General features: G+C 44.3%; 2 protein-coding genes across 3 annotated transcripts in view; both read right to left on the bottom strand.

The window, feature by feature from the left end:
• LOC133146277 (kelch-like protein 29) overlaps window positions 1–7,495 on the bottom strand; it is a 93,295-nt gene extending 85,800 nt beyond the window's left edge. For both annotated transcript variants that reach the window (XM_061269778.1, XM_061269779.1), the window contains exons 1-2: window positions 7,224–7,495; window positions 943–1,015 (exon numbers count right to left, since the gene is read on the bottom strand). The gene's annotated coding sequence lies outside the window, so the exon portion shown is untranslated. The remainder of the gene's footprint in view (window positions 1–942; window positions 1,016–7,223) is intronic.
• A 3,758-nt stretch (window positions 7,496–11,253) lies between these two features.
• trib2 (tribbles pseudokinase 2) lies at window positions 11,254–20,611 on the bottom strand. The gene is made up of 5 exons (XM_061270372.1): window positions 20,522–20,611; window positions 16,424–16,487; window positions 14,839–16,350; window positions 13,568–13,860; window positions 11,254–13,006 (listed from the first exon to the last, which is right to left on the bottom strand). Exons 3-5 carry the CDS (start codon window positions 15,106–15,108, stop codon window positions 12,547–12,549), a joined length of 1,023 nt encoding a protein of 340 aa, XP_061126356.1. The 5' UTR covers window positions 15,109–16,350; window positions 16,424–16,487; window positions 20,522–20,611; the 3' UTR covers window positions 11,254–12,546.
• Between the last annotated feature and the right edge of the window lie 3,877 nt (window positions 20,612–24,488).

Raw genomic sequence — 24,488 nt, 5'->3', positions numbered from 1 at the left:
GCAGCGAGAATGATGAGGCCTGACAGCTTCGCGTCGTCGTCTGGGGTCTCAGAGTAAACAGCGGGCGCCGCGGTGATCATGACCGTTACTTTCCAAGGTGTATTATAAAAGAAACGGATTGTGTCTGTCAACGCCGGGCCCTGCCGCTGAGTCGTTTTTAACCTTTTGGGGTTTGGACAGACTGTTTTTATCTCAATTTTAGCGGCGAGGACAAGACAATTCGAGAAACCGTGATGCCGGTTGTAAGGGCTAGCGTGTCAACTTGTACCAAAATTAATTCAAAATGTCCTCAGTTTTAAGACAATACTGAGAACTTGATAAACCACAAACCTTATACCATTTACCGTTTTTTCCATGTATAATGCGCAAAATTTAACTAATTTATTGTCCTAAAATCTGGGGTGCGCATTATACATGGGTACAAAAAAGATTTTTTTTTTTTTTTTTTTTTAATCCGGATATGATACGGAGGCCACCATTACAGATCCGCTTTCTTCTCTGCTAATCACTTCAAACACGCTCCATACAAACACAATGCTTTCGTATCAGACGCTTGCTCGATCACCTGCTCGTTTGCTGTCACGATGTACCCTACACTAATCCAAAACATTTCTTCGCTATTGAGTTTGCTAGCGCATGCGCAGTGATAATGACCGGCAGAATAACATCCGGTTGTTACCAAAGATGATCTTTTTTCTGAAATAATTTTACGTTTACGGACTTAAGTAGGAGTCAAAATTTGGGTGCGTATTATACATGGGTACAGGCTTTTTTCCAGCATCGACATGCCATTTTTAGGGTGCGTATTATACATGGGGGCGCATTATACATGGAAAAAAACGGTAAAAAAAATACATTTTTGTTTTTTTTCAAAGAATTCACATAATGGCCGCAAAATATCGCTTTAGCATCATTAGCATGTTCCGCTTTACCGCGTCTTACCTTTGGTCTCTTGTGGATGACAGCGATGCTCATCACAGACAAATTACATCCGGCGCGTATTCTCGTCACACACCTGCGGAAACAACAAAACTTTATGACGTGACATCGTTAACGGTTACAAATCCAAAGCCCACTGCTGCTATACTGGCGGCCTATAAATGATGACAACGACGCACCTCTTTTGCTGAAATGGACAATCTGCATCGGGAGATATATTAGCGCAATCGTGGCTATCTGGAGACCAGATAAACGACTCTGCCGGGACTGGCGGAAGCTATCAATAAAGCCGGCGTGAATGTCCTGAACATTAGCGCGCCACGTCGGCTAATTCTATGGCGGGAAAAGGTCAAGCAGGAGGCGTACAGCTGTAGAAGTCGGAAAAGCTCTCAGGAATTGGACACCAAAGTAAAAAATGAGTGCAAGACATTAAGATGGATGGAAAAAGTAGAGACACCACTACAAAGGGACTGTAGAAATATGGTAATCATATAGTAAAAACATGACATCATGGTGATACAAATGACACCACCCCAACTGTAACACACAACATAGCGGCATAAAAACGACATTGGACATGACAGCGCGGTGCAACATCACAGTGGAAAAACATGACAAAATGGTGCAAAATGACAACATTGCGGTGTCGAAACACGTCACGGTGGTGTCAAAAGCGCCATTTTGGTGCAAAAACAAGACATGGCGGTGCAAACGTGACACTTGGTCTGTGCCAGAGTGGAAGTGGGAGCGCCTTCCGCTCGTCGCCAGGCTTGCCAGGATCGCGAGCAAATTCCACATGCAGCTCTGAGGAAAAGCCTGAAGAAAGCCTCACTGACGGCACACATGTCTTACTTCTTGCTTAAGACTGACAATCCACACTTTTTCCCCTCCAACACATTTCTACACCTACGCACGAATAAAACACAGATTCAAGTGTTCTCTCTCGAGGGGTTCTGGGAAGAAAAATCGGCTACAATGCAAATAAGAAGCATTCGGCAGCTCAAGTTTGACAGTGTGGAAAAAAAAAAATGCGGGGGGATTTTTTTTGGGGGGGGGGCTCGGAACGCCAGGATCTGCACATACCCGAATATTGGCGATGACAGTTTCCCGGCAAAACTTCTCCAAGTGTTAAAAGTGGAAGACTTAATAATAAGAGTGTGGAGGACGGATGGCAGTTTTTGGGATGAAGTCGTATTTCTCTCGACTGGGATGTGATGATGGTGCAGGGGAAAAAAAAACAAGAAAGGACAAAAGTGCCTCCTGGCAAAATCCAACCCGAGGGGATCGTTGCAGGCTGGAAGAATACGGCTTCATTCCAAAAAGTAAAAAGAAGTCAGGGGAGGAAAGGAACTTGTTGCAAAAAGGACCTGAGAAATTCTGAATTATTAAATGGGATGATACAGAACACTCAAGATCAGATTCCATGATTTTCCAGCAACTATGAATTTGGACACATACTTTATATCATAATAAATAGTCATAAAATGTGTTTTTATGCAACATTGCTTTTGTAGAAAGGAGAGAGTGAAGAAATCAAATGGCAATAATAACGACAACTGCGAGCGGCTATAAAGGAGCCCCGGCCACCTTGGGGTTGTGGCCACATTCTGAGAGTTTTGTGCATGTTTAAGCCACTCGAAATGTGTAACAATATAATAATAAAAAAAATAAATAAATAAACTTGCAGCAGTAATTGCTCAGCCCCTAATAATACTCATTAAGAATATATATATATATATTTTTTTTTTCTCCTCCATTTACACAGTGATCTACCTCTATTGGAATTGTGGGTTTTAAATGTGTAATATTTCCACAATACACCAACGGGAAACATCACTAGTAATCAGAAAAAAACTTATCGAGCGGCATAATTAAGAAGCCTGGGGGGGAGGAAAAAAAAAAAAAAAGTGTACCCACCATGAAATGAGAGATGCTTCCATTAAGTGCGGGCATCATTAACAACCTCATTGACTTCTCCCTATAGAAGTATATTTTGCCTCCTCTATGCACGATAAACAAAACCTCCAGTAACAAAGTCAGTTAAGTAACTTTAGCGGCTTGGACGGCCTTGCAGGGGGGCCATAAATCATCCGCGTAATGTTGCATCGACCCGCGTTGCCGCTCGACTGTGAAATATGCTCGGGAAAAAAAAGGCGGCTTTTAATCAGTGGAGGGCAATTAAGGCCTCGGAGAAGCCATTCGGGTTTGGCGCCAATGCGGACGCGCCCCTTTTAAATGTTGCTTCACCCGTCGGGCGCCGGCATCCGATATCCCGCGTACGCCCCGGACATGTCGTAAAGTGAGTGACCGCATCTGACCCTTCATGACTTTCTTTATCGACATTAAGCCGTGAGTGGCTGAGTAATGAACAATAAAACCGGGAGCCGGGATGGAGTAACCGTTGTGTTTTTGTAATTTAGCGTCATCCAGCTATCTCGGAAAGCGTTTCCCAAAGAACTCATTTTAAGTTAGAAAAACGGCAGCCATTTTACTATTTTATAATTTCACTTATTTTCAATTTACTTCCTTCTACATTTGCATTAATTTTAACTTTAAAAGGTACACTCAAGTTGCAGCTTTTAACGCAATTCTTTGGTGCTCTATAATTTTTTTGTTATTTTTTATTATTACTTGGTCTATCAATCTAGCTCCCCCTGGTGTTCGTTGTAGCTGACTAATAAAACATCAAAAGGACCCCAGCCTCGATATGAGTTTGCATAGATAAATGTTATTAATCCCATAAGGTAAAAATAAGATTAAATCACCGTTATAAACAAGTTACGAGCGAGGTTTTCATTTCGGGTTATCATCCCATTTGGCGGTCGTTAATCATTTGTCTGCGGCGAAGGAATAAACACGTAAAAGCTTCTACAAGCAACACGTCTCATTTGCATTTGTGGCTCTCGACTTAAGAGGATACATAAATCATATTTGCGCCAAGGTGTGTGTGCGCATTTCTAATCGAGTCTTATTTACAACCCGTTTGCCATCGTCATGAAATATTGGCAAAGGCCCAGCCTGGCCGGAGCGGGCTCGCTCGTTCGCTCGGCTGTTGATGAATTAATGCTGGCGGTGGATTTTTGCCTGCGTAAATACCTGCGGCACAAAAGTATTGGGGGTCATTAATTGTCGTTAGTGATTACTTACAGTAGCTGCTAATGACAAATCCAAACATGCTCTTCCTGAACCATCGCCTTCATTAGGACAAGTGAAACAGTGCTAGCTTAAGCGCTAGCTTTTCATCACGAGTGACAAGCATGTGGCGGCAAAGCAGTCGGCGGCTAGCACAAGAAGCTTACGCGACATTTTGTTACAGTGGACTTCTATTTAGGGTTTACCCTCAATTATTGAAATTTGTGATGAATTATTACAACGAGACATCCGCGCCGTTCCGCCGGCACGCTGCATTTTTTAAAAACATCCAGTAGGGCTTAAATAGTACATGACATACGGCGCAAAGTTGAAATGATAGCGCGTGGAATATCGGTTTGCATCCCGACATTGACAGCGAAGCGCTGAGCGGATAGACGTCTTTTCCCAAGCCGCCCGCCTGCATGCGCGGCCATCCCGCTGTGTCATCATATGAGGCTAACAGGCTTAAGTGGCCCCCCCGTCGAGACTCTCAAGACCCGGCCGGCCCCTCACCATCCGCCCTCTCTGATGGCGCCTGACAAGCTCGGGCCTCAAAGCGGGCGCTCGCCCCTGAGTGTTTCCGAAGCAAAGCGTCCAAAGCTTGAGTGGGCATTGAGGAAACGATTACGGCTTTAAACAGGCACTGGAGGAGAAATGCTGCAAAGTGCGGCATTTAAAAAAAAAAAAAGTCAAATGTTAATATTCAATTGATTCGAGTGTATTCCAAGGACACTTTACAGTAGCTTATTGTATCATTTCCAAAATCAACTGATTCAATGTTGTGAACGTTTAAAGAAGGGAATATTTGGCTCCTGAATACATGAAATAAATCCGAATTGAACTAAAACCCGGTAGGAATGTGAAGACTGCAGACTTTAGTCGATTCATCAAGCCCAGGTTTCAATGCAAACATGGTGAAGAGGCACCTCGCGGTTATGCTGCACAAAAGATAGCAACAGAGACAAAGTCGCCTCAGTCCGACTGCTGCCATCAACGTTGTGCCACTTCTAAAAGGCTTTCATCAAGTTATTAGCAGGCATGTCACGTCACAGCCAACCCGAGCCACTTCTATCGGACACGCTAATCAACACGAGTCAGCATCGGGGCAATGCGTTGTGATCAATGATTGCCGCTAAAGCGATCACTGCATGGAGCAATTAGGCTAAGTGCAGGCGAGCGCTAAGTTGGTGGCTAAAAAGGCGCTTCCGTCGGTTTTTTTTCCTGCCCAGACGTTTCACTCAAGCCATCGCCACTTCAGCAGCATTCTCTAAAAAAAGGGTTGGAGGAAAAAAAAATTGCTAATGCTAATGAAGTACTTAATCTTTCTTTTACTTTGTTGAATTGCTTTCTTAGACTTGATTATGCAAAATCAATTGTTTCAATCATGATCCAATCACAAAAGGACTAATATTGAAGTATCGCACTTAACGTTTTGCACGTGCTCAAGTGCAGTAAGATAAGATGCCCTTCACGACTCAAGAGGCGCCCAGTGACGGAAATCACACGCATAATTTGGCTTCATTAGGCAGAAGAACGCAACAAAGTTATTTTTTTCCTTTCATTTGTTTCAATCATATGCAGAAACATTTATTTCATCAAATGGTTTGACTTGGAAAAGCATTTATAGATCAGTCCACATGGCAACGGGTTAATATTTGCTGCTATGTCACTGAAGCAAACATGAGCACGGTGAACACACACAAAACCATCTTGCGTCGCCTCCATGTTTTACGAGGTACGCTGGCACCGCTTCACTTCTTTTATTTTTTTCCAAACAGCACATAACCTGAGGCCAAACCAGCGGCGACAATGCAAGAACACGCATGACGTATTAGTCCTGATCATTTTTTCCTTAACCACTTCACGATGCCCAGAAACATGGCACTCAAAACAACCCTTCATCCAATCAACAGAGTGCACGAGGATGCAAAATGTCAATAAATTGTCATTACCTTGTTAAGACAAATCTCTGTCTCAGGAATCAAAAACAACACAAACCGCAAGCTGGACGGATGCTAACATTTTGTCTTGAGGCAAGTGGACAATTCCATTGCGACTCCAACAGCACAAACATCTATTTCTTAAGTTTCACGTAAATCCAACCTAGTCGTACTTTCGTGCTTGGTGGAGGTAATAACGACGACATAAATCCCCTGGGGCAATGGTATTGTAATTTGCTGAGCAAAGTGACACCGGGGGCCATCGCCGAATAGGATAAATGTCTCCGGTTGGACCTTGAAATGAATTCCTCCGGCCAAAGCGAGTCCTTCGGCCGGCGTGAGTCACATAAGACAAGGACAGATTACTCTCAGTGACAGAGGGAAGTACTGTAATACTGTACATACAGCAAAACTACTCACATGCTAAGTAGTACTACTGATACTTGAGGACAGGAGTAAAAATAAATTTCGATATGGATTAGAAAAATGATAACTTGTCACAAGAGGAAATAAAACAAAGCAACCACTAATTTTCAAAAAAATACAGGGAGTTAAATATATAAAGAAAATTGACTTCAGTACAGTGACGTACAGTGCACGTTGGTGATGATGCTTCACCCAGCTCGTAAAAGCATCAGCACCAAGTAAGAGGGGTGGTGGGGGTTGATAAATCATGCTAAATATGGAGGCCAGATTATGATAATACCATCACTGGAATCAACATGACGCCTGGGGCTGACTTGGCCAAGTCGAGTGGTGACTAAATATAGACGCTGTCAGGAAGTTGCTCGAAAAACAAAAACATGCATACTATCGATGCGTGCTTATTCGAGGGGTGAGAGGTCGAATTCCTAATATTGTGAACCCATAGTGTTAATATTATGCAAAGCCGGCTAAAGGTGGTACAATGCGTGCAAGATAAAGTCTCGGTCATTGTTTACATCACCATTGCTAAAACAATGCAAAATGAACCCTGTGTTTAGGAAATAACAATAAACCACTACTTCATGCAGATTTATGCAAAATGCAATAAAACGTGGGTTGATTCCAACTTCCATAATAAGTACCAAATGCATGCATGTAAAAAAAATCATTATAATATTGATAATAATAATATACAAGTTGATTAGCATCAGCGCCTGCGCACAACGTTTAAATCCATCGATTGATGCCGACATACGAGCACCCAAAGGCGGCCGCAGGGTGTCTTACCTCGCGGAGCCGCTCGCTGCTCCGCTGGTCCTCGCTTCCTCGCCCCGGCCGACAAGCACCCGTAGCTGCGGCTTGGGTTCGTTCCTCAGTTTTTCCGTCAGTCCGTCGTCTCTTGCGACGCGGTTGTTTATCCGGCAAAGAAGACGGGCCGCTGGTGCATTGTTGTCCAAGTCGGCGCAGCGGAGGGTCGCGAAAAGGTGAGCGCGTTCGTCCGCGTTGCGGGTCACCGAAGGCGGCCGACAGCTTGTCGCAGGTGCGCTGATGAAGACTGGAGGAAAGCAGCGTGTAAAAGACACTTTACTCCGGTTCATGCCCCTCCCCTTTATGTGCAAGCGTGCTCGGGCCAAACATTGGCTCAACAGCGCCTCCCGTAGTACACTTGGCAGAAGTGCAGGAGTGATGTTGGCCAACGAGGCTTCGTTTTAGATCCAATTAGATCCAAGTACTTTTTTATTTTTTTAACAATTTTATCGAGAGTTTTTTTTTATTTTATTCTGACAAAAGCCCCGTGGATCTCAACTGACAATTGTTTGCAGCACAGCTTCTCTTCCAGTAGCATTGACTTTCTGAGAAAACATTATCTTCCCAAACGAATGATTGCTTGTCCTTGCTTTCATTCCGACTCAGATTCGGATGGGTGCCGGTGATTAGAATTCAGGTGGCGCTGGAATCCAGACGGGACAGACAGTGTTTAAAAAGGCTCGGTCCTATCTGCGAGAGACTATAAATATCACGCTTGACTGCATGCAAATGAAGGCAGAGACACTCCAAAAAGGTTACTTCACTAAAACCCTCCACACGTCTCATCCTGGAGGAAAACGTTACAGTCCGGCAGATAGTCGGCCTTTTTATCAACGTTCTATTTTCTCCTCAATTCTCTGCAGCCATGTGCTTAATTGACTGGCCGAGGACGCCATTATTCCCCTTAGCAATTAGTATTAGCAAAGAGTATTGTCTCTCATATTGCACAGGAGTGTGCGGAACAAACTTTTAGGGGTGAACTTGTTATTTATTCTCCCATTGCTAAAGCAGTAATCATAAAATGTTGAAGGCCTTCAAACTTCGATGAAATGTTATCCCGAAGACAGCTGACGAAGGTCTACTTTCACTCAAAGTACTTCCTGCTTACGACTTCTTATGTAGTACTAAGTAAGATCAAGTAAGTGGGAGGTCTTGGAAGCGGAATTACACTAAAAAACCATTTATGCTGTCAGACAGTATGTCTGTGTTGATCCATTATCTCTGTCTGGGAATGAAACGGCATTGATTCACTCTGAACCCACCGCCACTGAGCTTTTCTTTCTTCTTTTTTTGAAGGTTAATTGCTTGCCATAATGCTTAGATTCTTCCTCTGAGGAAAGTAAGACTATTCCTGCATAACAACACGGCTGTGGACTTCCATTGAAATAATGAAATGTCACAGTTGAGACGCATCCACGTTTTTAAGTTTATTTAGTTACACGTATCCAAGAAATAATAGAATCCTTTTTAATTGTGCAGAATTCTTCTGGCGATTTTTATTTTTATTATTATTTCTTGCTGATTTATTTTGGGGCGCTGTCACATTTTTTCAGGAGTTATGCAGTAATAATAATTTTTTTTTTTTTTTTTTTTTTTTACACATTGTGACCGATGGGCGTGTTACAGAATGCCTATTACATAAGATAACATAATTCAACATAACCTAAGGTGACACACATGAGTTGACACACATACGTATGTATAAGGGCCTGGGGAGTTTGCATTACGCAATTAGGCATGCGGTAATCCCATAGAACAATGTCACGTGTCGCCTGCGGTCACATAAACATATACTGTAGAACATAAAAGTTGATGTCCACACAAGAGCGACCGGTAGCAGGACAACGCCAATGAAACACTTTATGGCCACGTTAAGTCCTTGACAAATGAGCAGCATAAAAAAGGGCGCTCGTGGAGCAGCACAAGATCTGCTGTACAATAAAGCTCTCCGATAAGAAAAGTGCGATCAGTTTAGAGCAGACTTTGAAGAGCAGCTTGCTTAAAAAGCTGCTTTTTAAATATCGATTTTGGTTTTATTTATTTGGTCACATTTTTCTTTGAGTAACATGTAGCGGGGAGATTTTTAGATGACATGTTTTTGGGTGATTATTTGGTAAAACTCATTAAAGGGACAGTTTTGATAATGATCATTGATTTTAAAAAAACACTATTAATTTCAATATTGTGCCTAAAATATGATCAATCACATCAACATATTTTTTTTTTAGATAACCGTAGGTCTAAAAATTGCAAATTGGGTCGCGCCTCACCGCACAGGACGCTGGCACATGTTGCCTCCATCTTGCTGCTACGGATACCTGAAGGAGACAATCACGTGATTAAAAATTTGCTAGAACGATGACGGCTGTATGTGTAACAGATGCAATGCATTTGAGGGAATATATTGTTTGCGATGACATTTTGCTTGGACCTCTGCTGAAGACTTGCAAGGTATGATCTCTCCAAGCCACCATGGCGCAAGGGTGATGATGGGTGTTGATGAAGGGAGCCACAATTTTTCCTCAGCGCTACAGGGGGGGAGATAAGGACCACACACCTTTTAACCTTTTAAATGTATGAAAAGAAAATTCAAATTATAGACAAAATATGTGCATATGCCTGTTTTTATTAAGCTTATGTACATAAGTGTGTCTTCACATTTTATATTTCAATTCACATGGACAATATGAATATCTGCCACCCCATCAAAGATACTTCTTCATAAAACTTAACTTACTCAAAAATGTTAATATTATACGACAATATAATTTCCCAAATGACATTCAAATTCCAATTAAACAGGCTGACCCACTTACCTGGCAGGGGTCACCCACTTATGTTAACGATTTATAGTGCATAGCAATGGCTACCTGATAAACCACAATACGCGTTTGAAACACTATTAAGCGTGACTATAACCATTCGGATTGAAAAAAATCACAAAATACTCATGCCTTTTAAACAAACTGTTAACGCTGTGTTAAAAGAAAAAAAAAAGAAGAAATAAAGAATTACTTGTTACTGCCGTTTAAAGGCACTTCTAAGTTACGCCTGCCGTCCTGTGGTTAACACGGGTATTACATCTTTCAATTGGTCAGTACGCTTTTATTTTCTGAAATTAATCGAGGGTGTGAGTGTGGACGAGGGGCGCCAGTTTTCTATCCCAGATTTACATAATGTCATACTGAATACATTACATAATATTCTTTCTAGATCCCCCAATTAGGCAATATGGTGCGTGCAGAATAAGTGCTTATTCAGCGTAATGCTTGAAACAACAGTGGCCATCTGTTGCATTTCTCAGACCAAGAGTTCCCGTGAGTTTATATTTGCTCAGATGAGCTGAATGTTCCACGAAGAAGGACTCCTTGCCTTGTCTGAGCTCCTCTATACGTCTAATGTTGCAGCTCTGGTTTAGTTAGGATGTATGCAGAGATGATTTTATTATTTGACTTTTGACTACATCAAATTTGTCCAAACTGAACAAATAAATATTTCAGATCACACAATGTTAAGACTGAATTACTTTTAATATAATAATTCATTTAATGTAGTTATTAGGCGTACTTATTTGTGAATTTCTAAGGTAGAATTGAACAGTTCACTCTTTGTCCACACGATGGCGTTAGAGTATTTTATTATTAGTGGCTGTTGACGAGAAAAAACGTGCACAGTACCTACTGTCACTTTTTAAAATAATTTTAATTTTATGACTATTATAAAAAATTAGTTTGTTGTGCAGTTGTGAATTAAAAATAAAAAAAGATTTAAAACAAAAATAAAGATGTATATACTATTAGTCAATTACTATGAGCCTAATTACATGAATAAATATGCACATGTATACATATACACATAAGTACATATACATGGATGATGTACGTATGTATATGTATACACATATGTACTTCAGTTTTATGAAAATAGATTGACCCAGCCTTAACTATGCATTCCAATTTTATGTTCATATAAAATACCTGCTGAGGAAGAAAAAATAACATGACACCCATTCGCTGTTCACCATTTTATTTACGGAATAATAAATTTGGACAAAACACCAGAATCTTTTTTTCTTCTTTTTCTTTTTTAAACGATACAATCAGAACATCCTAGGCAGATATCCCACCATGCACCACAAAAAAACGCAAAACCTACTTCTCTGCCACCCCTTTCTTCAGGACTAAATATTAGCACCAAATCAGCACCATCTTAACTCAAAAAGGAAGCTCCATCTACATAAAACAAATCAATCATCTTCTTTACTTGAGGGCAATAGAATTTTTGTTAAGCCAATACAGCACAACCAAACCAGACCGGAACACCCCCTTGCTACTAAGCAAGCTCATAACATTTATGGGGTGCATGCCAAGAATTAATTTTTAAAAAAAATTACAAATTCAAGTAACATCAAGAATACTGTCACCGAGTGAAGGAGGAGGGTGGCGGGGAAAATACTGGCACGCAAGATGGCTTCCAAACGTTAGACAGAGTGTCCTGTGTCAAAAGAAAAACAAAACCCTGCAATGTAGTACTTTTTAAATATATAGATTTATACTTCTTTTTATATTTATTTATTTGTATAGATATAGATATAGATATATAGAGCTATTTGTTTTAAATAAACGCTGCACTCTCATCTTTCTAAAGACTTTAAATAGAAAATTTTAATGGTGGCCACAAGTTAAGTGCACAATGCCGCAAAATGGCGGCAGAATTTTTTGTAACAGCTAGCTGTTTCTTAAATTGCAAACTTGAAGGAATGTTCAAAGTTACATTGGTGAGAATTCATGGGATACTCACAATTGATTCTCAAAGATCATTACCATGAATTCGCAAGGAAAGCTAGCAACTTTGAAAATCCCTCGAATTTTACAACCCAAAAGTTCCAAATTGAAAATGGCGGGACACGTATCAGGTGGACACGACAGCATAATGTAGAAAAACATTCCAGAAGAAAAAGCTGAGGAGAAATAATGAAAATCTTTTTTCTTTTTTTTTCTTTTTTTTAAATCCAAGTAATGATGAGGGATCCAGTCATTGGTATGTCCCTTCATGCTTGCCGTAGTGTCATAAAAGATGTCTACTTGTTACAAACACCACATCAAACCAAATATAATATTAAAAAAAAAAAAGTTTCTTTATAAGCACATGTGGCTACATTATTATTTGTGGGTCAGCTCTCGATGTTCATCATGCCAGGTTTAGAGTTTTTCTTTCTTTCTATGAAAATGTGGGGGAGGGAGGGGGAGGGCAACAACATGGCTAAACTACAGCTGTGGTCTATTTGTGCTTGGGCGTGTGCTCAGCTGAACAAGTGCTCCTCTTCCATGTTCACATCAGGTACCATCTGCTCCGGCTCCCCTCGCCCGCCCGGGGAAGCGACGGCAGCAACCGAGGCGGAGAACCAGGGGTGTTGGAGGATCTCGCGTGAGGTGAGGCGTTCCGCAGGCTCTCGGCGCAAAATGGCGCGGATCAGGCACTTGGCCTTGGGCGTGAGCGTGTCGGGCACGCTGAAGTGGCCGCGACGGATCTTGCTGAAGAGCGAGCCGGGCTCCACGTCGTGGAAGGGGTAGCGGCCCACCAAGATGGTGTAGAGCATGACGCCCAGGCTCCAAACGTCGGCCGCCTTGCCCGAGTAGCTGCCGCCCGCGTTGAGGATCTCGGGGCTGACGTAAGCCGGGCAGCCGTGTTTGTCGGACAGCGAGTCGTCGCCGTCCGCCAGCATGTACGTGTCTTCCAGGCTCTCCAGCTTCAGAGAGCTTCTTTACAATGCACAACGAGGACAAGTGAGGAGAATGCTCAGAAAATAATCATGATACTATTTATTTTTAGTATGCATCAAATCTACATTGATATTTAAATCAGTAACAAACGCTAAAATTTGTACCGCTAACGTGACCTGTGTAAAAGGGGCCCATAATTAAGGAAGCACAAGCGGGGTAATCAGACTTGACGGGAAGTTCTTTTGAAGACGGGACCAAGCGAGGCGAGTAATTCCTCAAGATTAACGCTGACATTTGCTCTCGCTTAGATAAGAAGACAAACGTGGCGGTGCAATGAGCGGATTTTATTATGTTCAAAGTAGGCTCAGATAAAAGGAGCTGATTGTCTGCTCCCCAACTTCTCAACCTTCCAAAAAAAAAAAAAAAAAAAAAAACAGAACAGCTTGTGTTTGCTCTGTAAAGCTCACCGGAAGGAGCCGCTAGGATACCCTAGAGTGCTGTTAAGTAACAAGAGCTTTTAAGCCAGATGAGGATGCGTGAGGTCTGGCTCAAACATTGTGTGCAGAAAAAGAAAAAAACAAAGGGACGATTTTCTCTCACCTGTCCTCGTTCTTGAAAACAAACTTCCTCAGTTTGAGGTCTCGGAGCACCAGGCCTCCGTCGTGGCAGTGCGCCACGGCCGAGACGATCTGGTGGAAGAGGCGGGCGGCCTCGTCCTCGCGCAGCTTCTTGCAGGTGCGCACAAATGAGTGCATGTCGCCATGGCTGCGCTCGAAGAATGCGTAGGCCCGCGTCTCGCCCAGTAGGACTTCCAGAATCTGGTTGATGTGCTGGTGGTGGCCCAGGGCAAAGTAGGCTGCCAGAGAGTCCTGGTAGCGGCCCACGTCAAACACCTGAGGTGGGCGGGGGAACAAAATGGCCGACGCAAGGAAACCATTTCAGTCAAAGCTCCAAAGTTTGGGATGAAAAGACATTTTTATAGCTTGTTATTTTTGTGAAATCAATAGAGTTCACACATCATTAACGAATTTGTCGCTGGGCTTGTCACCGAAAATGAGACTCTGAATATTGATGACGGATAAAATGGTATCATACAGGCAATGCAGCAGAGCCCCGGGTTTAGTTGCCATGGCAAACCCTCCTCTTCCTCAGATTGACTCCAGGTAAGAGTGCTTCCACCGCTAGGAGAGCTTACCATGATGTAACTCAAGGCCATGAACTGTGGCCCTTAATGTACAGAATGGCATTTATAGTAGAGACATGCCAAAATACAGGAAAAAATATATTAATGATGGTGAACACCTTAAAAAGTAAACCAAAATCAACTGTCTTAAAAAAGATAATGCTCTTTCTGACCATCTGAGGGCACTACAGACTACAAATAAATACAGAAGAAAAATAAGTACCGCTTGTTTGATATATGATCAAATTTTCTTACATGCATCGTTATCAATAGATGAATGTTCTTTTTGAATGACAGCAACAATGCGGTGGGAAGTCTATGTAAATGTTGGCATGTTCTCGTTGAAATATGCCTGTCAAAATGTTAGCAACAGCCACCTGGTATGATGCAATGCACCATTTCAAAGCACTTTCCACGATCCAGTAAATGAAGCGATTGCATCAGAAATGGGCATCTTTCAGATGCAACTCGTTCGATGGTATCCAATGCGCGCGCGTGTATGTGCTTCCTGCCCCATTCTGAACGTTACGTCATGCTGCCCCATTCACTTTTTCCATTAGGCTATTTGCAATGCGAGCCAAGAAGTGCAGAGCTGGCTGCAGGCAAGGCTAGCGCCTTTGTGCGTCAATGCATATGAAATATGAATATACGTGCACCTGGGCAGGCGTGCGTGTGCGTGCGTGCTCACCTTGCAAACGAGCTCTTCGCCGCTGTGCAGGTGAGCGGCCCTGAAGACGTGGTCCCCCTCCAGGGGCTCCAGCAGCAGGTAGTCCCCGATGCGGGAGATACAGTGCGACGCGTCCGGGGTCTCAGGCGGGCTGGGAGAGCCGAGGTTGGGGCTAAAGCTCTGGTGCAACTCGGCACTCCTCAGGCAAGATAAATCGTCGAAGTCGTGCGATTTGTGCCGCGATCTGCCATGACGTGAAATGTTAATAGGACGTGACCTTTGTATGTTCATGGGGGAATGTTGGTGTAATAGCTCCAGCGGGATCTTCTTTAGTCCGCTTTAGGATCCTCCTCGGTCAAGATGCAGCTACTCAGCGGGGCTAATAAATTAAATTTAAAGCAACTTGCAGGACAACAGACAAACTATATCTGGCTCCACTCGCCTTTTGTCATTCAACGCAATATCGTCCCAAATCAGAGTTCCAAATCCGCGGAGAACGTCTTCCAGCGCACTTGAATATTATTATATTGTGTTAAATCGTTCAAAAATGCACTAAGCTGTCAAAAAGGTCAGTTTTAATGCATTGAACGCGAACTGTAAAGCAGCTGCTCGTGTGTTAGCTTATTTTACCGGTGTACAAATATAATAAAAAACTGAATGGCACGTTTCGTAAAATAGAAACAATAAATCAGAATGAATGCTCGTTTGAGCAGTAAAAAAAAAATAGGCAAAGTAAACTTGTTCCCAGTATCGACAAATGGTGGTTAGCAGGTGTAGCTAACTAGTTAGCCTCGGTGCTAACTAGAACCAGGTCGGCCCTTGTTCCATAGAATCCACGTTCGTCACGGAGAAACCCCCGTGCACGCGAGAGGGGGAAGAAAGCGACGAGGTGGTAGGTATTTTGTGAGGAGAAGCAGAAGTCGTCCTCGCTATCTCGGGCTTCCAGGTGGAAGGAATGGTGTCCCTTGTCGTGTGGGAAAAAAAGACAGAAGAGAGGGACGGGGCCGGCTGACTTTCCCGGGCCTATCCCTTGATTCAGCAGTGCATCCTTTCCCGTGACGCCGAGGTGCCTCTTCCGTGACTCGAAGGGGAAGATCGAGGGGGGGATCCTGCCTGGTTCCTTCAGTGCAGAATGGAGCTGCACAGTGCACGGTCTGCACACTGCCTCGAACGTCACGTAATGCGTCTGCAAGCGAGAAGCCTCCTGCCCCGCCTCCATGACGTCACGGCCACTCCGGGTTCCTATTGGCTCACGTCGCCCTCACTTTTTCCCCTTGATATGCAAATACAGGACTTGGAATTTGAATGCATCGCGTGCTGGCAAATTAGATTGGGGAGAGGATGGAGGAGGAAAGGGGAGACGCTACTGTATGTGCAGCATTCCAAAATGTGTTTCCTCTTGGAGCGGTGAGAGTGGGGGTTGGGAATGGTGTTTTCCCTCTCTCAGGCAAGAGGAATACAGTACAAGCAGGATTTGCCCACCGTTTCTTTTGGCTCTGAATCCATCCATCCATTCATCCATCCATATGTGTCCTAGAAAACTCGCAGAGTTCAATCGACGGAGCATGGCTTAGCTTCCTCGCATTGTCACAGCAGCGTTACTCACCCGAAACGGGCCACTGTCGGGCCTCCAGGGGCCACAGCACAACGTCCAGAATGTCATCATAGCTCTGCAATCAAACATTAGAATGCAGCATGAGGCACTCAGCATTCCTAGAAACTCAATGCTTTTCATCTTTTTATTTTGGTTCTTGTTTTCTCACAGTCTTCTCTCATCTCCTCGTGTGTGTGTGTGTGTGTGTGTGTGTGTGTGTGTGTGTGTGTGTGTGTGTGTGTGTGTGTGTGTGTGTGTGTGTGTGTGTGCGTGCGTGTGTGTGTGTGTGTGTGTGTGTACCCCTCCAGGTAATGTCTCCCGAAATGGTACATGTAGGCCTAATGCCTCCATCTGCACTGTGCTCTGACACGTCCTTCCTCACAGCGGGAGCCTCTTAGTAGCTCTTGAAACGTGAAATCCGAGGGTATGATTATGTCGCTATTATGTCTCCGTGCAATGCGGGAAGGTCAAAAAATACAAATGTCAGCAGCTTGCAAGATAAACGACGGCAAAATGACAAACGCCCTGTCCTCAGTTGGCCTCTCATAAAAAAAAAGCTCTTGCACGCACATTCATTCACGCTGCTGCCATGGCAACCCTTGGCCGTCCTCCAGGAAATATTATACAGCACTACACCATAAACACACGCGCACAGCTCTTATCAAGAGTTACCTGTCACGCGTACTTGCAAAGGAAAATAACGGCGGCGTCAGTCAGTCAACGTGATTCATTTTCGAGCGTGCCCACGCATCACCAGGTGTTTGCTTACACTTCGGAAATACATCAGCGATTCCTTTTGTGTTGTTAGATAGAAATCTCGGGAGTGAAACAAATAGACCACATCAATTTGTGTACATGTATACACATCATCCGAACGGCAAATATTATGTGAAAAGCCGTCAAAACCGCACCACCATGATGACTTTTTACTTTTAAGAACAAATCCAGAGAGACGGCTTTAAAAGTTGATCACGCGAGAATCTAGGCCACGTCGGATTGAGGACAAAGGCAGATAAGAGCGGCGGTCGTCTAATAGGGAAAAAAAAACATTCCGAATAGTTGCATGATAGAAGCACAGAGGGAGGACGATTCCAAAGCTGAGTGGATGTTTAAGATAATAATTTAACTGTCGTCTCTAAAGACCTCTCGGGCCGAATAGCTTGAAGCCTGACAGGAAGAAAAACAAAAACAGAAGCGGACGGCCTGTGATCACTGTCAACATTTGCCATATTAGCGCTGACGCTAATGATGCCTTTACAACATATTTGGCCATCGCAAGCTGGCACCCATCGGTGTGTTTAGCATACTTGAGGATGCCCGTGCCATTGAGACATAATTTGCTGAAGCGTGCATATTCTTTCAAAAATGTGCACATGACAAAACGCCCTTTGGCAGAGACGCATCATGGCAGCCAAAGTGAGGAGCGAGTCTTGCGGCGGGGCTCGTCGTTTCTGAGTCAGACATCCAGAGGTGTGAATGTCTGTCTGTGTGTTTGCTGCACTCTCGCATGGCCCGCCGCCAGAGCTCTAATTTAAGCTGCTCGGCTGAAGGGAAGGAGATGTGCCGGTCGGGGCATGAGTCACAAGGGAGCCGAGCCCAGGCAGAACCCCGGAGCGGAGTGGAGTGGAACGGATGGCTGTTAAACTCATCAATGGACGGATGAGTCATCGCCAGTGCAGTCTCTCATGTTTTCAGTGTTTGGACTGTCACCTGAGCTCGGGAAGCGTACTAAGTGTGAGCGTGTACACCATGGGCACATGTGCGCTCCGAAAACCTGCTAAGCAACAATTTCCACATCCGCCTTATTCTCAAAGGTCAGAAGCTTTCAGACTGCTGGCTGCGCCTTGTATCCGATTTCCATTTGGGCCACTTTCACTTTCAAACCTCCCACCTTCCTGTCTTGCACGCCCTCCACTTCGATACTTAGAGGAGGATGGGCTTGGGTTAGTCCAACTCGTAGACGGGAAACAAATTGTTGTTGGATGTCCCGTTGTGGTGATTTAAGTGAATTACTGCCAACGAGAGGACTGGATTGGAGCTCAGTAGGAACCACTGCTGGACTAGTTTGACCAAAAAAAAAAAAGAGCACACATTCCTCAAAACCTTCCAAGTCGCCAAGAAGTGGCGGCGGCCATTGCTAACTTTAAATCCTGTGGTAATTGTGTTGCCCGTCTGGAACAGATTCACAGCTCGAATCTGCTTCATTTTCACCGCTTATCACTCAGATGAGTGCCGCTCGGGTCAGTCCGCCCTCTGCGCTTCCCCTTCGACCCTGACAGCTATCTTTGTCGCAATTGGACATTTGGATGAAATCTATCCGGGAATAACATTTAAGAACCTTGTAACCGTCCTCCAACTGAAGGATCCTTCAAAATCAACACGTACTCATGATGCAGATAACCAACATATATGGCCTCCCTCAAGCACGCATTGCTTGCATTATCATTGCAAATAAGCCAAGCCACGTGTCAGAAAACACACGCACAACACACACACACACAAAGGAAGGCCTGTAGTGACTCAACGCTGCAATGATTTCGGATCACAGTACCAAAGGAGAGCACAGGGTGACTCACACTTTCCATTGTGGCCTGCGCTCTGTTCTTTTACGTGTGTGTGCAACTGTGTGTGTGCGTGTGTGCAGGTGTGTGCTGGGTGAAGCGCTTCAGGCAGGCATGCAGGGAAGGGAAGGGAGGGTGGGGGATCATGGAGCTAGAGTGGGGCAAGAGCCACCCCATCTTGCTTCCAGTTGACCTGGTGTTGCGCAAGCTGTTGTTTATGCTACATTAGAGGGCATACACACACGCACACACATGCACACAAAGAAAAAGCGATGAAAGGCAATTACAGTGCGCATGATTCTGTTTAAGCAGTCAGCATGTATTACTCGTCTTACCGTGTGACTATGATTTTTTTTTTTTAAGTCCCTGAGGCCGACCTGGCTTTGCAGTGGCAACACTGGACAAATTTTAGCAGCATCACTGATTGGCTCGAATGGTAGTCTTTATTTTTTGGGAGGGGGGGGGTCGCTCTTGCCAGTTGCCGTAGCACTGCTGTCAGTGTCAGCCTAGGTGGATGCAGTAAGAACGCAAAACCATTTTAGATGTTGACTTAAGTTCTAATCAATTACAGTCAACATGTCGTTCCTTTCTAACCGCTGATGCATGACGAGCGGATTTAAAGCGCAATGACAACGATCTTCGCCGGCGTGATACCTGCAAGAAACATCCCCCCCCCCCCCCCCTTGTCAAGAACCAGTTTGGACCAGCTGCCCTGTCCGCTCCCGCCCCATGTGACGGCTTAGCATGTGACACAGACGCTTCATGTGATCTTCTCGTGATCGCTAACCGTCGCCTGCAGGTTCTTTTTTATTTTCATGAAGCCTGATTTCTTAAAAATGAATCTTATTTTTTGTTTCTGGTTTTCATAATTAATTGTTTGGGTTTAGCTATTGAATTACAGTAGTTATAAAATATATTTAAATAGTTTAAATGATACACATCATAAATTATAATATTACTGCTCCATTGCTTTTTATTCTTAGGTCTTTTTTTTCATCATCCAAAGCACAGAAATCTCATTTTTCAGCTTTGCCTGAGAGCTGCACCCTTCTAGTAAAGTTTAAAAATATGGGTGCAAATTTTACAGTCGTTAGGAAAATGACAGCTTTGCACACAAAGTTGGGGACGGAAAGAGCTGATGGAAGGAATTCTGAAAGCCACTTAATTGAGATTGAACAAAATAACAAGCCTATTTTAACTTGCGAATAAAACCAAACAAAAACATTTAAGTGAAGTACAGATACCTAAAAAATATAATCTCAGTATTTGTACTTGGGTACTTCCCAACCCTGGAGGACAGGGTGCGCCAAGATCATTTGATGATCAATACCCACGCATCTACTTTGCCTTTCAGCATTATTGGACACACCCCACTGGAAAAAAAAAAAAAGTTCTGATGCAAAGTTTGGCAGCATTTGCCTCAGGCCCGGCGTCCCGCCGCCTCTGCGTGTTGCGTCTCTTGTTGTGGCTCCGATCGGAACATGACGCAACACGGGGCGGCGAGCGAGAAACAGGCGTGTGGCGGAGTAGCGGGAGAGAGCCAGCTCACCTTGGAGGGCGAATGACGGAACTGACATCAAGGACATCTCGTGACGCCCAGGGGTTTGTGCGTGCAACCTTCGGCAACAGTGGTGAGGATCTGCAAAAATGGAATCCGTTTTCACCATCAAGCTTTATTATTTAGCTTTTGTAATAAAATGGAATACATTCTGTAACTTGCAATAACATAACTTGACTTTTGTGGGAAATAATCCAGTAGGATATTTCGAAAACTGTACTTTCAGGGTCAACTTTGAAGTTGGCTAATGAAATGCGTATGGAGGCGGCGTGTCTGAGGAGTTATTAATTTGTTGTGTGAATGGGAAACTTATTAAAGAACGCTTTTGATCTGCTTTGCATATTGGCGTCTAATTAGCGACGCACGCGAGCAAAAAAAAAAAATGCACCCAGTCAGTCGGTCGGTCTAATGAGGTTATTGTCATCGCGGCCTAAAAACAAGCCGCTCTGTGCGAACCCGCCGATTAATCGTGTTTAAATCAGGACGCTTCTGTGAAATAAAGCGTGAAGACTTTAGTATTTAAAACCCCCCCTAAAAAAAAAAAAGCTTTGATTCCTCTGGTTGCTTAGGCGATCTGCTGCATTGCGGTAAAAAGACGACCAATAGCCAGCAAGAGACAGTCTTAAAAAGTTTGTGCGGAGGTGAAACATCATGGCTGAGCCCCTATTAAATCCCCTCGCACTGTGTTTTGCATACGGGCCACATTATTGTCACCCTGCTGAATTACATTAACAAAAAGGCCCGAGGAGACAAAAATCCTCCCGAGAATTCACTTTGTGCTTTTGGAACGGTCCAAAAATGCTTGCTCCATAAGAGCCTCATCGGAGATCCTGATAAAAACCTGCCCATGATGTTCCAAGAGAGAAGCTTCCTCTTCCTGTAACAAACATTACCGACAGCGCTATCTCACTGCGGTCTCGGCTTTAAGAGCGTCGGGAGTGGCGGAAGGCATCGTAAATTACACAAATGCGACAGGCGTCAGGGAGAGAGAGAGCGAGAGGGCCGGCCACGTAATGCTGAAACAAAGCAGTCATCCTGGTTTGTAATCTCTTCGCTCGACAGCCGCTCTACCTACATAGGAAGTCCGAAACCTTTCCAAAGTAAACTATCCTAATCCTGCAAATAGAACATATTTATCTGCTACGGGGCATAATGAATATTAACATTATGGCTTTTCTTTCATCCCGTGACATGAATTGAAGCGACCTCAAATGAGTTGACTTAAAGACCAAAGTGTCAAGCAGACTGTAGCTAGCCTTATTAGATGAAGCTAGCAACAATCTCTGATGTTAGCATTTGAAATAACTACCACAAAATCATGTGAAATGAAAAATCCAAAATAGTTTCAGTTTTGAGCCCCATTGTGATTGGATGGTTTGGGCTTTTAGGGGTGTGGCTTAGGGAAAATTAAATTCTTTCCAAAAGTTTTAGCCCTAGCCTTTACTGTTCCAAAATAAAGTACACACAAATTACACACAAAACACTGAACATTTCCAATGAGCCATTTTCAGTCATTTTGTGCAACACGTTCTCAGTGAGGTTCTTTTGAGGCTTAACGGTGAAAAAAAAAATTCATTTGTAACCCATAAACGAGCCTGGGAGAGAGCCATGTCGGCGTTGATGGAAAAGCCAGTGAGTTTTCATCTTTTTGTCTTGCCAGCGGCGACGTAGGCATGGCAACGACGGCAGGGCGAGTGAAGGAGAGCGAGAGCGGGAGGGAAACGCCGGTCTGCAGGCAAATGGGTCACGCGGAGAGGAAACCCGCGAAACCAGAAAATGGCACTATTAAGAGTTACGCCCTTGACCTATTTGGATGAGAAAGACACATTTCTTATCAACAAAATCAATCCTAAAATATGAGGTGAGCAAATCACTAAAATGCGGCAATGATTTCCCAATACCTAACTTTGTAAAAACTTGGGCCAGGCGGCATGCCGCAAGAAAACCTGCCAAAGTGCGACCCGGCGGGGCCGACTTATCTCTGCCCGACGACTTTCGCAATTGCTCGTAAATCGTGTCACAGGTGATGTAAGGCGATAAAAGCAAGCGCACACACATTTGCACACGGGTAGCCTATATTTCTGACGTCTGAGCTGCTGGCTCGCCTGGCGTCGGGTTACATCACCCTTCAGAGAACGGATGCTCCGATTACAGGAAAGGCAAACACAGGCCTCTGGGGTCTGCGCGACTGTGTGTGTGTGTTCCCTTTGCACACTTATGTAACCAATCAGAATGCCCGACTTGTTTCTTTCGACGGACGCCGCCGGCTTTGGGTTCGAATTTCATCCCTCGATTGGGCACACGGGTTTTGGGGCCTGTTAGGAAAGCGGAGATGATGCACTCATCTCCTCGAGCTGCGTGTGCAACCTGCTGACATGTTACGTTCGGGTGCACACGTCAATGTTGTGTGGATGTGTCTATTGGGAGTGAAATGAAAACCCATTTGAATGACGAAAGTTTAACCCAACAAAATCATTACGTAATGAAATGCATCGTCTTTAAAAAATTGTATCGGGTGCTATGTATCGAGGTACGTATCGAATCATGTCGTTTCTTTGAATCTAAGTAACTTGATTAGTTTGATCTTTCGAGAGTATTTCATGTTGTTGCATATTAATGATCATGTTGCATTCAATCTCAGTCAATTTAGGCCTGAGCGTGTTTTTACAAAGCGGGGAACCCCGTCGGATTAATGGTGTCTACGATTCCCGCCGTGCCGCATGCTTATAATGTCTACCCCCCACCGGGATAAACAAAACACCCCGACACGTGCTCCGCGTGCAAATTCGGCGCTGACTATCCTGACATTTCTTCGATTTGAATCTCTTTCTCTGGGTCTTCCGTGACTCATCGCTCATCACGTCGGGAAAATCCTCACGCTGCCGTTCACACCAGAGCGGCACAAAAAGACCTTTTTCTATGCTTCTTAATAAGCCGACGGGAAGGGGGGGGGGGCTGCTTCACCAACAGACACACACACACCTCAGGCTGAACGCTCGATCACATGACCTTGCCAGATGAGTCATATGCCAGGTTGCAGGCAGAAACTGCAGTCAGACTGTTGGCAGCTGGCGACCTTTGGTGACTTTTCTGCTTAACTGATGTTTGAATTGATGCTGGGATGCCCCCCCCCCCGCCTCCTCAATTGGTGGGCGGGGCTTGGCTTCTACCGTTTCACACCTCATTAGGTTGCTAAATGCCAAAGCCGAAAGGAGGAGACGCATGCTTGTCTCGCATTACAACCGTGCAACTAAACTGATCAACCTACCAAGATCAAAAAACGCATGCGAGTGCTAAAATATGTAGATGTTAGCGGCCGGTGAATTCAAAATTGACGCCGGTGAGTCATCGGCGGGCGGTGTGCAACATCACTGATGCGAGGGTCCCTGATGAGACAGACAGACAAAGATCCCTGCGGAAAGTCTGCCACGGCGATGCTGAGTTACCATGGCAACCCGGCCCGACTAGAACATGATGTTTTTTTTTAAATTATTTTTTCCCTCCGCTCTCTCAAATGAGGCGCCGTTCGAGGTCCAAGCAGTGGTCTTTGTTTACACAAAGCCAAGGTTGAGCCGACAGGTCGTGACTCGCAACTACTGAAGGAAGATGGCGTCGCCGACTTTGCGTCGGCGGACAAACTGAATGGACCTCTCCAACCTCGCCGCTTTACAATATCTAAGTGACCGAGTCAAGGTGACCTCCAAAACTACATTCCATACTTATCTACTGATTGATCTAAAGTATGAACCAAATGTACCACGGATGAAATTCCTGACAACTTCCTCTCGTGTCGTTTAATCATCAGCTAATTTCCATCCACAGAGGCCTAACAGTTCAAATGCGTTCTAGCATCTCAGGAGCTTAGCTGTCTCGCTCCTCTGTGCAAACGTGTCAGTCGTGTGTCTCGCCACCCCACCTCCCACAACCGCGAGCTCCTTCTCACTCTCCCCCGCACCAT

Source organism: Syngnathus typhle, linkage group LG22 (assembly GCF_033458585.1).
Source record: "Syngnathus typhle isolate RoL2023-S1 ecotype Sweden linkage group LG22, RoL_Styp_1.0, whole genome shotgun sequence".
NCBI lineage: Eukaryota > Metazoa > Chordata > Actinopteri > Syngnathiformes > Syngnathidae > Syngnathus > Syngnathus typhle.
This window is presented reverse-complemented; position numbering and strand designations above follow the sequence as displayed.

Bases quoted from the DNA above. Each gene is read 5' to 3' on its own strand.
- trib2 (XM_061270372.1), bottom strand. From the start codon at position 15,108: ATGAACATACAAAGGTCACGTCCTATTAACATTTCACGTCATGGCAGA. The intron at 13,861-14,838 runs GTGAGCACGCAC...CGCCCACCTCAG, and splicing joins GCGAAGAGCTCGTTTGCAAG to GTGTTTGACGTGGGCCGCTA. The intron at 13,007-13,567 runs GTGAGAGAAAAT...TGCATTGTAAAG, and splicing joins GTTTTCAAGAACGAGGACAG to AAGCTCTCTGAAGCTGGAGA.